The sequence below is a fragment of the Emydura macquarii genome, unplaced genomic scaffold (genome assembly GCF_026122565.2).
Source record: "Emydura macquarii macquarii isolate MOO-44397 ecotype Brisbane River unplaced genomic scaffold, CSIRO-AGI_Emac_v2 contig_3348, whole genome shotgun sequence".
Lineage (NCBI taxonomy): Eukaryota > Metazoa > Chordata > Testudines > Chelidae > Emydura > Emydura macquarii.
The window spans coordinates 35,179-49,577 of record NW_027133485.1 but is presented as its reverse complement, the minus strand read 5'-3'; the positions used below and the strand labels follow the sequence as shown (position 1 = coordinate 49,577).

The window sequence follows — 14,399 nt, the reverse complement described above, 5'->3', positions numbered from 1 at the left end:
ACTATTATGTGACCAGCTTTGAAAACCCCAGCTATCTAACTAAGTTACTTATACGCTCCCCTTCCCCCCAACATCATAGTTTCTGACTACCTCACCATCTTTAATGTATTTATCCTCACAACATCCTTGTGAGGTAGGGTAGTGCTATTACTCCCATTGTACAGTTTGGGAAATGAAGCACCATTTACTTATGTTGTTGCATTTAAAACTTAATATTTTACTAACTTTGGATGTTTTTAGGATTTTATAGAACATCTTTGTCCTATAACTGTGGTTCCTGTTTTTTTTCTATAGTAATTTACAAATCAGCAAGTGACTTAACAAGATCTCAAAGGAAATCTGTGGCAGAGCAGGGAACTGACCCTAGGCCTTCTACGTTCTGTGGTAGTGCCCTGACAACTAGCCTATTCCTCCACTATGTACCCTGACTGTCCCTCCATTTCTGTGAGTGGAAAGAATGCTCTTTCAGTTGATCTTTCCCCAAGGAGAAGGAAGGGGAGAGATGCTGCTATGGCACCAGTCCTTCCTTCTCCCAACCTGCAGCAGGGACTGACTGCTGCTGCTCCAGCCCCAGGGGGGCTACTGCTCTGTGACCCCAGGGCTGGCTGCCAATTAGTTGTTCAGCTGCCTGGGGGTTGACTGCCAACCAACTGTTCAGCGGCACAGCTGCTCTAGCCCTGCCCTAGAAGGCACAGAAGTCCCGGAAGGTGATGGAATTCGTGATCTCTGACCGAATCATATCCTTAACTATCACTGATACAAATGCTGCTCAAGCCTGTGAATTTGACTCAGGGAGGCACAGAAGGGTATATAGCCTGTTCTAGGGATGGGTGAGCAGCGCAGTCGCCATGGGCACAAGTTTTCCAAGGGGCTGTGTCGCCGCTTGGCTTTTTGTGTGTGTATGCACTCCACTGCTCAAGCAGAGAGGGTGCAGAAAACAGAGAGGGCCAGAAAAAGAAGCTAGGGCTGCTCCTGGGAACGTGCAGGCTACATAGCATAGTCCTCACTTCTCCCCAGCTTCACATAAGCCCTTTTATATTTCACAGATGCTTCATGGAATGTGGGCTTCACAGATCTAGGGAGGGGGCAAGAGAGGTCCATTCTTTTCAGTATTTTCCCCCTAAACAAAAAAACAAACAAACAAACAACTCATGGACCCAGTCCTTCATGTGGAACCTCCATAACATGTTTTTTAGAGGCAACTGCAGCAAGTAAGTCCCTGTCAGCACAGGCCCCCTGCCACAGAGCCACATGGGACTGAGGGTGAAAAAAAGGCAATGAAGAGGCCCAAGACCTCCATACAGATGGCTTCTGCCTCCATCACCTCTCCCACCCCCCAGTCTATACAGATTGCAGTGATCTGTAGATTTGGGAGGCTGAATTTGGATGGACTTGATATAGGAATTACTGGGTTACATTAAAAATGACTTTGACGTCTGTTTGCTTTTGGACTAGGAAAGATAATAGGACTATCAGATCTATTAGCTTTTAAGTCATCTTTTTATTAAGAGGAAGTAGAATCAATTTCTCTTTTCAAGAATCCTTAACTACTGCACAAGAGTACACAGTTCTTTGCATTACCTCAGTGAAAGAACTGGTGAAAGTTGCTTAATTTAACTACAATTACAAATAGCTATTACTCATGCTACAGTGTCCAATAATGCCTCTATTTCCCTCAGTGCTAATGCATGAAACATACAGGTAAGGTAACAAACACTTAGATCTGAAGATCAGTGGGAGCACGCCTGCTGCTGGCATTGCTTGCCAATGACATTCGCCGAGAGGGAGAGAAAGCCTGAGGACTTTCACCATTTCTGCTCTGCTTGGATTCTGAGCTCAGATCGCTTAGAGATTCAGGAGTGTCTGGTCTGCTGATTTTTCTTAGGTCAGTCTTGGAAAGTCCTTGAACTCTGCTTCCACTGAAGCTGTGTTGTCCTCGTTTGCTGCCCATGGAAGGAGAATCTGTTGGAGACCCTTCACTCTCAACTACTGTAGAGCAGTTCCATGGGGAACTGACTCCACGTAGCTTTCGAACACAGTTAGTTGAAATAGAGGAAGTCATATCAGGTTGTAATGAACTTTCAGGTGGCAGGCTCCCCAAGCACAGACCTGGAGCAGCAACTAACCTAGAATGCATGCCACTGAGGAAATGTTTCTTTTCATCGTGTTGTTGACAACCATTAATTTCCATCCCAAATACTTTGCTTAAGCTTTCATTATTATTTGAGCTGGTATTTTGAGGATGATGGCCCAAAGTATTAGTAGTTTGAATCTCATCTGGCAATTTACTTTCCTGTTCATCATGGATGTGATCGTTGCTATTTTCAGTCTGGCTGTTTTTAACAGACTGGAATGCAGAAGATGAATTTAGAACATTATGGACTGCTGTGTCAGTTTGTTTTTCCATTAACATGGTATAACTACTAGGTGCAGAAGGGAGAGTTTTTTGTGGAGTTGCAGATGTTCCCATACAAGAGTGGGGTATTACAGAGTTTTTCTTGGATTTACTTACATAGAAATCATCAAAGTCATCCTTGTTTTTATCAGGCCCACAAAGTCCCTTTTTAATTTTTTTTACCCCTAGATGGACGATTTCTAAGATGTTTAAAAACAATGATACAATCGCTATTGACTGCATAAATAATATGAACACTGTCTTTTCAGTTGGTCTTGATATAAAACAGTCAACTATGTTTGGACATGGTGCTCTCTGACATTTATAAAGAGGCTCAAGCTGAAAACCATAAAGAAGATATTGGCCAATCATAAATGCAACTTCAACTACAGATCTAGTAAAAATATGTATCACATAAGTGCAGAGCAAGGAGCCTCTCAGGGGTGCTTTGTTTAGCTTTCTTTGCTCCAGTTGCCGGAGTTCTCTCTCCAGTCTTTTCCGATCTTCAGTCATTTCTAGTTCGACTTCTTCAAGTTCCATTCTTACTTGTGCCTTCTTCTTTTGTCTCTCTTTTTCTAAGGCTCTTAGTCTGTATAAAGCATGACCCATATACACCAAGGAAGGTGAAGATACAAATATAACTTGCAAGACCCAATATCTTATGAGGGAGATAGGAAAGGCCTGGTCATAGCAAACATTTCTGCAGCCAGGTTGCTCTGTATTACATATGAATTCTGACTGCTCATCATTCCAGACATCTTCAGCTGCCACTCCTAGGACAAGCATTCGAAATATGAATAGGATAGTTAACCAGACCTTTCCAACAATAGTGGAATGAATGTGGACCTCCTCCAAGATGCCTCCAAGAAAATTCCAGTCTCCCATGGTTACTCTGCCATCTTAGCACTAAAGCCATGAAAGATAAACATAAGATATTGTCACAGTTGCAGCTCTTCTGTACTATATTACACAAAAGCTGATACTGATATTCTCACATTCAAAACATAGTAACCTAGCTCATAAAATGCATTATTCTTTCAGTAACAGCTTGGAATTTTAATATCTCAGGTACATGTATACAGTGATGTCTACTAGCTTTTTTTTTTTTTTTTTTTTTTTTTTTCCCCTCTTCAAATTAAAAATAAAAATGACCTTAGTAGGGACTAAATTTTATGTGGTATTAAGCATCCTCAATTCCTATTAAAGGCAATGGAAGTTGAGATGCTTGGCCCTTTGCAGAATTGGATCTTTACTGGGGTTATTAAAGTCCAGTAAATATGCCTTTAATAATTAGTTGATATCTAAAGTAAATATAGAAAAATCTCAAATCTTCATAAATTGTATACTGGGGAATATTTCTGAACTTCCTTGGATATTGCTTGTGCTTACCAAGGCACATAACAGGGAAATCAGAAGAGCTATGAAGAGGGTTGAAAGCCACAAAATCAGGAGGCATTTATTTGGTATCAATAAAAGTTAAATGTAATATACTGGATTTAAAGGAAACCTGCAGTGATTAGTTATAGTTCCTTTGATTAGTTATGGTTCCTGTGATAAAAAAAACATTATTATTTAGTGAATATATTTAATGGATTTTTAGAAATATCTGTCACTATCTCATCAGGCCTATAGCTGAGAATGACCTCAAAATGAATTTTTTTTAAATTATACTTCTCAGCAGCAGCTTCACCCTGAAGAAGCCTGAAATAGGATGGCTCTCTTCTCTTCAGTTACCAGACCTATTATTTTCCAAAAGTCATTTGACCTGAAGAAGAGCTCTGTGTGGTTCAAAAGCTTGTCTCTCTCACCAACAGAAGTTGGTTCAATAAAAGATATTGCTTCACCCACCTTGTCTCTCATTTGAACCATTGTCATTTATGGTGAAAGGCACATCACTCATGTAAAGCCTAAACAAATAGGCTCTCTAAACAGCAATTTGGTGAGGCCGGTGGTCTCACCCATGCCATCCCCTCATCTCACTAGGAACCATCCTCCACATATATTCTCTGGAGACAGACCCTGTGGTACACTGCCCCATTGCATTCAAAGGAGTGTGGAACCCTTTTATGGGCTCTTTGTAGTCTGTCATCCTAACATAGTTGTGCCAGAGCAGTATCACTGTGGCTATTGTGCACTCTTGTGAAGACTACCAGATTTTCTTCCTGTATGAGTAAATAGGTGAAGACATTTTCAGATGCCACAAAACAATTCAGTATCTTGAGTTCTGAAATATTATGTTAAAATTAAAAATATATATTGTTATTAAAGACTTTAACACAATTGTAAACTCACGATTATGATTAGTGTATTCTGGATGACTATACTGAAGAGAAAACACCATAATTTGACAGATGTCCTTTGCTCAGTCACATTTGTATTTGACATAAATATCACATAAAATCAGCAAATAAATGCTACATAATGAGAAATGTGCTCCTGGTTTATTAAAACAATATTTTAAATAAAAACACACTGAAAAATTGACAGCATTTGCCTAAACGTTTAGAGTAAAAAGGAAAGAAATGAAAATCTGGTAATATTTGAAATCACAAGACTTGCACTTACTTCAGAGAAGTGTTTTTGCTGCTTTTTGTTTTACAGTGAAATATCTTGAAAATATCTGATAAAAATTATAAATAATCCTAACATTTATTGAATGTTATACAATACACTGACAAAGAAACTTTTACTATGTGTAGCAATAAAATATAAGTAATCATGACTGTTTAATTTAAAATATGCTACAAGTATAATTTAATAGGGTCCTGTTATATTAAAAACAATTGTAGTAACTGATGCAGAAGATGTTTTATATAGTAAGAGAGCATGCTAGAGATAAACAACACCATATGAATTGGTTATTAATTAAATGAATGAAAGAAATAGCAATAATTAAAACATACCTTTCTTTACTAAAATGTGCCAAGAAAGAACACTATGGTATCCAATAAAAAGTCACATCCTCTGTTGTCTTTAATCTATTTTAGAGATTTCACAAAATGTCAAAACAGAGCTTCTTCTGCTGGTGGAGGATTTAATGGAGTTCAAGCCTTGTGCATTGAACTTATAGTCGGGGGGGGGGGGGAAATCAATCTGTTCAGTCTGCCATGGCTTCTAGCAAAATTTAACTATGGCCAGAATTAACCTGATCCAGTGAAACAATCACTTCCAACAGTGAGAAATGCAAAACTCCAGGAGTCTAGGTTCCTTCCCCGGTCTTTTTTTTTTTTTTTTTTTTTTTGGGGGGAGGGGGTAATTCAACAGGACAGTCTCAGTCCTAGGGAGAAAAAAAAATTAAATTATTTCTTTTATAATTTAAAAAAAAAAATCACTTTGCACTGATACTGCATGTATGCTGATGATGTGTCTTGAACAAACTGTTTCCTATTTTAATGATCCAACACTGCTAATTTAAAACAACTACATATTTTACTCATATAGAGGCAAATACTGAGGGGTCCTGATACAGATGGACACATTCAAATTCATTAGACCCAGTGGGAGTTTGTCCAAGTAAGGACTGCTGGACAACCAAGCATCTGAATGTCCTAGCTATGGAACAACCAACAGGAGGGGCCTATGAGTGGGGCGAAAGTACTCCACCAGGTTCCCCTTTTGGAGTTTTCCTCCAGAGTCTCCCATCAAAAGGATAGGGTTTGACCTCTGCGAAAGAAGCAGTGGGTCCAAGTTCCACTTGTGAGTCTTAGAGGATCCCCTTGAGGCTATCAATGATTGGCACACATAAAAAATGTAGGTAGAGACAGAAGACATAGGCTCACTGGTGCAGAAGCTCTGTGCCGCCACATAAGTCCCTGGGTAACCTGGTTTCTTGGCAGTGCAACTCCATTAGTTCTGGGAACAGTGGTGACTGATCTTCCAACACAGAAGGAGAGCCAAGAATTGCATGCAGAGTAGACTTCCATGCGTACAGTGTTGCAAACGGCCAGCTTCACCCTAGTGAGTCTCATGCTTTTGCCTCTCATAGTGGGCCCATCTCCCTAGGGAGGGGGGTAGGGACCCAGGCCCGCCCACTCCTCCAAATCCCAGCCCAGGGGCCCTATAAGTAGCAGCTATGTGCTGCTGGCACCATACTCACAGCTGCAGTCTTTTCCCCTGGGCTAATTTCCTCGCTCTGTCCTTCTCACTTCTTGGGCCCTGCTTTCTTGCTGCCTGAACTGGGCTTCCTTACCCAGGCCCCTGTGCCTGGGGGAGTATCTCAGTCCTGCGGGGATAGGTTTCATCCTCCAGGGCCCAGTACCTTTCTCAGCACTCCTCTCTGCTCCTCCACACAACTCTGCATTCCTACTCCTCCAGCTCAAGCACTGTCTGTTTGGCGCAGAGGGTTTTAATCAAGCACCTGACTGGGTCTTAATTGACGTCAGCTGCTCCTAATTGTCCTCTAATGACTTCTGGCTAGTCTGCAGGGAACAGAGCCTTAAGCATTCTGGGCCTTCCAGACCTTCCATTGAGCACTCTCTGAGGGCTGCCAAGGGAAACACTGCTGGTCAGAGGAGCTCCTGCTGCTCTTGCTTGAGGGTCCTGCCAGCCTGCCCTACTTCCAGCCGGCTGGAAGGGAGTGGATGAGTGGCCCCTCCATCGCTACTGCTGCCACCACCACCACCAGTGACGGGGCCTTCCCAGGCTGGCTGCTATCTGCCACCGCCACCTGAGAGCCTGCTGCTGCTGCTGCTTTTGCCCATTGCTGCTCGTGAGGAGGAGGACGACCAACACCTTCACCACTGCTGCTATGGGAGTGCTCAGGAGGGGGCCGCTTTTTTTTTTTTTTTTTCCTGGACTGAGTGACTGCACCACGTCTGCTCTTGTGGTGGTGTGGAAAGGTACTTTTGCTTCTGTGGGGAGAGCGGGGAGCGGTGTGGAGCCCTCTCCCTGATCTATCTGCTCCCCACCCCACCAACACCGTTGCCCCCTCCACCGCCCCTGGCTGCCGCTCGCTTCACCTCCTCACCCTCAGCTGGGCTGCTTGTCCCCTGGACTGACTGGGACTACCGCAGCAGCAGGGCCTTGCTCCACCACCAGGCCCATCTGGGTGCACATGCCCCCTTCTTCCTCCGGACCTTCCCTCCCTTCCCTGGTTACGTCTGGCCGGAGGGCTTCCCCTACCCTCTGCTTTGCCCTCCGGTTGTCCCAGAACAACTTACCCCTCTTACCCCCGGAGGACCTGGGCGTATGGGTGGTCCTTACCTCCATCCCACCCTTCCTCCCTAACGCTGCCCTGCTTCCTTTCCTCTCCACCCTGGGGACACCAATCTCAGTTCTCAGCCCTCTCCCGCTGGGCTGCAAATACCCTGCCCTCCATCACGTTTTTGTCCTTCCGCCGGCAGGGTCAGCTCCAGCTGCCGCCGGCAGCGCATGACAGGAAGGCCCTCGAGTGGTTCTTTGTGGTGCCCCATCAGGGGGCCCAATACTGAATCCATTATTCCTTGGGGGAGGCCTGGTGCTTCCTCTGCTGGGCGACGGGGCACGTCCGGAGGGACTGACCCCTGCCCCGGCACGGAGGAGCGGCTGGGCTGCCTGAGGTCCCGGTGGGTGCCGGCCCTGTCACTGCCAGCAGCCTTAGTTGCCCGGCCCCCGTGGCCACCCCTCCTCCTCCTCCTCCTGTGCACATCTCCACTCGGGACGTGGGGGCGGCTCCCCTGTCTTGCCCTGGTGAGTGGCCGGGCCCCGTCGCCCCCATAGCAAGCTCTGGGACAGGGCCCGTGGAGGAGCGGGTGCCCAGGTTGGCCCCAGGTTTGGGAGAGGGCTTACCCCAGGGGGAGGTTTCCCATCCCCTTGTCGCCCTGAGGGCTATTCAAGATTCAAATTCAAGATTCAAATTTTTTCTAAAACTCATTCTAAAACATTCTAGAAAATTACACCTGGTAGCTGAACTTTGTCCTGACCCACAACTACTTCAGATTTGGAGTGAATCTATACCTTCAAGTCAGTGGCACAGCTATGGGCACCCGCACGGCCCCACAGTATGCCAATGTTTTTATGGCTGACCTAGAACAACGCTTCCTCAAAGCTCATCCCCAAGCACCTCTCCTTTACCTACACTACATTGATGACATTTTCATCATCTGGACCCACGGGAAAGAGTCCCTCAAAGAATTCCACCAGGATTTCAATAATTTCCACCCCACTATCAACCTCAGCCTGGACCAGTCCACACAAGAAATCCACTTCCTGGACAATACAAATAAAGGATGGTCACATTAATATACCGAAAACCAGCTGACCGCAATACGTATTTTCATGCCTCCAGCTTCCACCCTGGACACATTACACGATCCATTGTCTACAGCCAAACCTTAAGATACAACCGGATTTGCTCCGATCCCTTAGACAGAGACAAACACCTACAGGATCTCTATAAAACATTCTTAAAACTAAAATACCCACCTGGAGAGGTGAAGAAACAACTTGACAGAGCCAGACGGGTACCCAGAAGTCACCTACTACAGGACAGACCCAACAAAGAAAACAGCAGAACACCACTGGCCATCACCTCCAGTCCCTAGTTAAAATCTCTCCAATACATCATTAAGGATCTGCAACCTAGCCTACCAGATGATCCCTCACTCGCTCAAGCTGTGGGAGGCAGACCTATCCTTGCTTACAGACAGCCCCCCAACCTGAAGCAAATACTCACCAGCAATTGTACACCATACAGGAAGACCAACCCAGGAACCTACCCCTGCAACAAACCCCATTACCAGCTCTGCCCACACATCGACTCTAGCGACACCATCACTGGTCCTAACTACATCAGCCACACCATAAGGGGCTCATTCACCTGGACATCTACTAACGTAATATATGCTATCATGTGCCAGCAATGCCCCTCTGCCATGTACATTGGCGAAACAGGACTGTAACTACGCAAAAGAATAAATGGACACAAATCAGACAAAAAATAACAACATCCATAAACCAGTCGGAGAACACTTCAGTCTCCCTGGACACACTGTCACTGACTTGAAAGTTGCCATACTTTTACAAAAAAACTTCAAAAACAGACTTCAAAGAGAAACTGCTGAGCTAGAAATCATCTGCAAACTTGACACACTCAAACTGGGTCTGAATGGGGACTTGGAATGGTTCTCATTACAAGAAGTAATTGTCACTGTTCACACATTCTCACCTCCTAATCAATGGTTGTGAATAGGCCTCAATTTCTCTAACGGAATGGACTTTGCTTTTATCTACCTTCCCCATTGTTACTTACCCTTGGATATGTGTATATATATACCTCCTATGTGATTTCTGTTCCTTATATCTGACGAAGTGGGTTACAGCCCATGAAAGCTTATGCCTGCAGAAATTAAATTTGTTAGTCTTTAAAGTGTTACAGGACTCTAGTTGATTTTTGTGTTTTGTTTTTTTTTTGTTTGTTTTTTTTTAACAAAATTACAAGTTGTCATTCAGTGGCAGATGTTTCCTTATACCTGCTGAGCAATATCATTTTTCAGGTCTTGTATATATGTATTAATATTTATATAAATATAAACAATTGTTATAAGGTACTTCAGCCTTATTTACTTGGTGAGAGTAGTAGTCTGGACCTAATGGTGTAAGTATTCACATTTATTTTCCTGAATGCCTTGAGACAGGATTGCTGCTGCAGCATCCCCTTGTGGCCCATTAGGGCATAACACCCTACTGTGGGTCTCCACTGGTATGTCACTGTCTGTGCGAGGTCTGAGGTAGTGGTGCTCTGGCTCTCTCCAGGCACATTTCAGTCCTACCCCTTTCAAACTGTTATGGTCCAAGTGAAATCAGGAAACAAACAAGAAACCACAAATCAAAACAGGTTAATTTGATTCACTTTCGATGGCATTCTGTCTCAAAACACTCTGTGCTTCCGTCAATCTCCCTGGATCTTGTCATCCCTTCTGACAGGGCTTATCTGTTCAGAAAGCTAATGTAGAATCATAGAGTTGGAAGGGACCTCAGGAAGTCATCTATTCCAACCCCCTGCTCAAAGCAAAATAATCCCAGCGAGGGTTTTGTCAAGCTGCAGCTTAAAAACCTCTAAGGATGGAGATTCCACCACCTCCCTAGGTAACCCATTCCAGTGCTTCACCACCCTCCTAGTGAAAAACTTTTTCCTAATGTCCAACCTAGACCTCTCCCACTACAACTTGAGACCGTTGCTCCTTGTTCTGTCATCTGCCACCACTGAGAACAGCCTAGCTCCATCCTCCCTGGAACCCCCTTTCAGGTAGTTAAAGGCTGCTATCAAATCCCCCTCATTCTTCTCTTCTGCAGACTAAACAAGCCTAGTTCCCTCAGTCTCTCCTCATAAGTCCTGTGCTCCAGCCCCTAATCATTTTTGCTGCCCTCCCCTGGACTCTCTCCAACTTCTCCACATCCTTTTTGTAGCGGGGGGCCCAAAACTGGACACAATACTCCAAATGTGGCCTCACCAATGCCGAATAGAGGGGAATAATCACTTTCCGCGATCTGCTGGCAATGCTCCTATTAATGCAGCCCAATATGCTATTAGCCTTCTTGACAACCAGGGCACACTGCTGACACATATCCAGCTTCTTATCCACTGTTACCCCCAGGTCATTTTCTGCAGAACTGCTGCCTAGCTCATCGGTCCCCAGTCTGTAGCTATGTATGGGATTCTTCCATCCTAAGTGCAGGACTCTGCACTTGTCCTTGTTGAACCTCATCAGATTTCTTTTGGCCCAATCCTCCAGTTTGTTTAGGTCCTTCTGTATCCTATCCCTGCCCGCCAGGGTATCTACCACTCCCCTTAGCTTAATGTCACGTGCAAACTTGCTGAGGGTGCAATCTACCCCATCCTCCAGATCATTAAGGAAGATGTTGAACAAAACCGGCCCCAGGACTGACCCCTGGGGCACTCCGCTTGTGACCGGCTGCCAGCTAGACATGGAGCCATTGATCACTACTTGTTGAGCTCTATGCTCTAGCCAGTTCTCTATCCATTTTACAGTCCATTCATCCAACCCATACTTCTTTAACTTGCTGATAAGAATACTGTGAGAGACTGTATCAAAAGCTTTGCTAAAGTCAAGGTATATCACGTCCACCGCTTTCCCCATATTCACAGAGCCAGTCACCTCATCATAGAAAGCAATCGGGTTGGTCAGGCATGACTTTCCCTTGGTGAATCCATGTTGACTGTTCCTGATCACACTTGCTGGGCTGCAACCAGGCTTCTCTCCCATCAAGAGAAGCAGAGGTCGGCGTTCTTTCCTACTCAGCCCTGAGCTAGGCTGAGGCCTGGTCTATACAGCAGAGTTAGGTTGACGCAAGGTGGGTTATGTCGACCTAATTATGTCAGTGTCTACAGTAGAATGTTGTTCCCCATTACACCGATATAATAATTCCACCACCATGAAATGTAGCACTTATGTCAATGTAGTTAGAGCGACACAGTGTTTGTGTAGAAATTGCGTAATTTATATTGCCTATTGGCTGTCAGCCACAAGTGGGACTCACAGCTGCCCATCCTCTCCACCCCAGCACTGACAACCCAGGGCTGCCGAGCTTCAGCTGTCAGTGCCCCACCATGCTCCACTTCAGTTGGGGGAAATGCTCTTGGTAAGGAAGCACACTACCAACAGAACGAGCAAGTGTGGACAGGAACCATCACTTTAATTAGTGCGGTGGCTAAATGTTGACTTACCTTAATTTTGTGGTGTAGACAAGCCCTCAGTTTCCTCCTTTTAACTCCCCTCTCTATGTCTGACATCTGCTACAAGTGTAGCAGGACAGGACCAACTGAGTCCACAGGCTCTCCTCAACCCTCTCATCACCAGTGTTGGGCCTCTCTGCCCCATCACAGACCAGTTAATCAAAATTCATTTACTTGGGCATATCTCCAGACCTTGGATTTATTCATTACCTGGTATTCATTACTGTAATAAATATAAATCTATGGCCATTAAAGCACTAGATTTAGGGTGCGTTTCAGTCTGTCTGTATATACTATAGGTGGAAAACACTCAGCTTGACTGTACAAAAGCTAAATGTGCAAATACTGTACACAAAGTTCTGTATAACTTAAAAAACAGCAGACAAGAAATCTCCATCAGTGCAATATGGCATCAGTAAGAACCCTACAATTATCCTCTCAACCCATCTTAAAAAACTAACACACCAACACTCCCTCCCCTCCCCACTCCACCCACCACTGTCCTATCTTACCCTATAACCCCCAGCTCTGTATTTCTCATCCCTTTGCCTTATGTGCCTTCCTTTCCCCCTCCTTTCTTGTCAGTATAATATTTACCTCCGTAAAAGTTGATTTGTCTTTTCACCATATTTATTCTCCTTTGCCTCTCTGGCCATGTCAGTATTTTTATTTTTAAACATTCAAATCATTATCATTCCACCTTGGTCTTCAGGCACAGCAACAATAAAACTCTGTAATTAAGAGTCGGATTTGGTCTATAAACAGGAAAGAGGAGCAAAAAGCTCCCCTTTCCTCAATCCTGCAGCTTACCCCTATGTTAACAACATGTACCTGGAGTTCCAAAGTCCAACATAACATAACTTTTACAGTTGAAAAATGTATATAATTATGTATGAAATACATACACACAAGGAGACAGGGTTGCTCAGGGCCACCTATGTCTATGTATACTTATGCAGGCCCTCTAGCTCCATAACTGCTCACCTGGGAAAGCTTTTTTTTTTTTTTTTTTTTTTTTTTTTTTTTTTTTAAATAATCCTCAGTTTCATATTCCTCTCCCCACATCAGCTTGCTTCTTGCTGCAGCGAAATCCTGAGAATCAGGTAAACCCTTTTTGTCTTAGTGAAGATCATATTTCCTCATGAGCTACTCTAGAAAAGCTGAGGTATCAAGTGGTAAAACAACTTATGCAAGGTCACAAAGAGTCTGTGGCAGAACTGAAAATAGAACCTAGATCTCTTAATTTTCAATTTAGTGCCTTAACCACAAAATAATATTGCCACTCTGCAGTGGTTGGTAGAGAGGGAGAGTTGCTGGAGCAGAGTATGCATCCTGTGTTCATATTTAGCAAATTGATGCAAAAATGTAGTGGGGAAAAAATTCTTTAAAAAAAAAAAAAAGTCTTAAAACATTTGGAACTGGAAAAAATAAAACACAAAATTGGCAGTTTTGTGTGTAATTCTTTTCCTGCAGCTGAGAAGGTCAGAACATTGCCTCAATGTGGTGCATCGCTAAGCAAGCCTGGAACCATATAATTGGACTATTAGAACAATATAGTTGAAGACCTGTAATATGGTATCTAGCAATGCAATTTTACCTTGTTTTATTCTCATCAGTTCATTGTAAAAGTCATAAAATAAATTATTTGATGCAAACAGTGCCATGAATGTGATAAGTAAGCTTACTGTGCTGAAACCCATGAACAACTAATCAATATCCTGTCGTTCTGGCACTGAGTATCAATCAATCGGTCATGTCCGATTTCATAGTCAAATGAAACCTTGTCCCAATGTAATCAGTGTTTCCTACAAACACCAGAAAGTCCCTGTGACACTTTTCAGGGTTAACCGAAATGTCCAGGGCGAACCGCTACCGCCTGCTTATAGTGTGAAGGAGTCTTTGCCCACCAAGGGGAGTTCTCTCAAAGCTACCCGCTGCAGGCATCACAAACGCTCCATTGCAGGCTACCACAAGCCCTAGGCATGCTGGCAATTTACACACCCCACATTATTACACTCGTGTGTCTAGTCCCTTATCTTTTGGACACCTGCAATGTATACCAATCTGCTCCACCATGGAAGCAATTAACCTGACCTTACTGGCTTCACCTCAGTTCAACACTGTCCTTAGACAAGGCACTTAGACGTATTTATAGTAAAACCAAATTGAAGTTTAATAATGCTGAGTAAAGAGTCAAATAGATGCTAGTAAAAGGATTTGGAAACATAATGTTACAGGTAAAAGAAAAACATAAAATGCAATCTATAGCCTTTACTTACTAATAGGTTGTTTCCTGGTCTAATAAATATTTCTCACCCAGTGGTCCGTCCA

At 43.8% G+C, this 14,399-nt stretch overlaps 1 protein-coding gene across 1 annotated transcript; it reads right to left on the bottom strand.

Moving 5' to 3' along the window:
* Positions 1-958: 958 nt before the first annotated feature.
* On the bottom strand, positions 959-5,420 carry GJA9 (gap junction protein alpha 9). Its single transcript, XM_067533729.1, has 2 exons — positions 5,299-5,420; positions 959-3,301 (listed from the first exon to the last, which is right to left on the bottom strand). Exon 2 carries the CDS (start codon positions 3,278-3,280, stop codon positions 1,718-1,720), a length of 1,563 nt encoding a protein of 520 aa, XP_067389830.1. The 5' UTR covers positions 3,281-3,301; positions 5,299-5,420; the 3' UTR covers positions 959-1,717.
* Between the last annotated feature and the right edge of the window lie 8,979 nt (positions 5,421-14,399).

Bases quoted from the DNA above. Each gene is read 5' to 3' on its own strand.
- GJA9 (XM_067533729.1), bottom strand. From the start codon at position 3,280: ATGGGAGACTGGAATTTTCTTGGAGGCATCTTGGAGGAGGTCCACATT.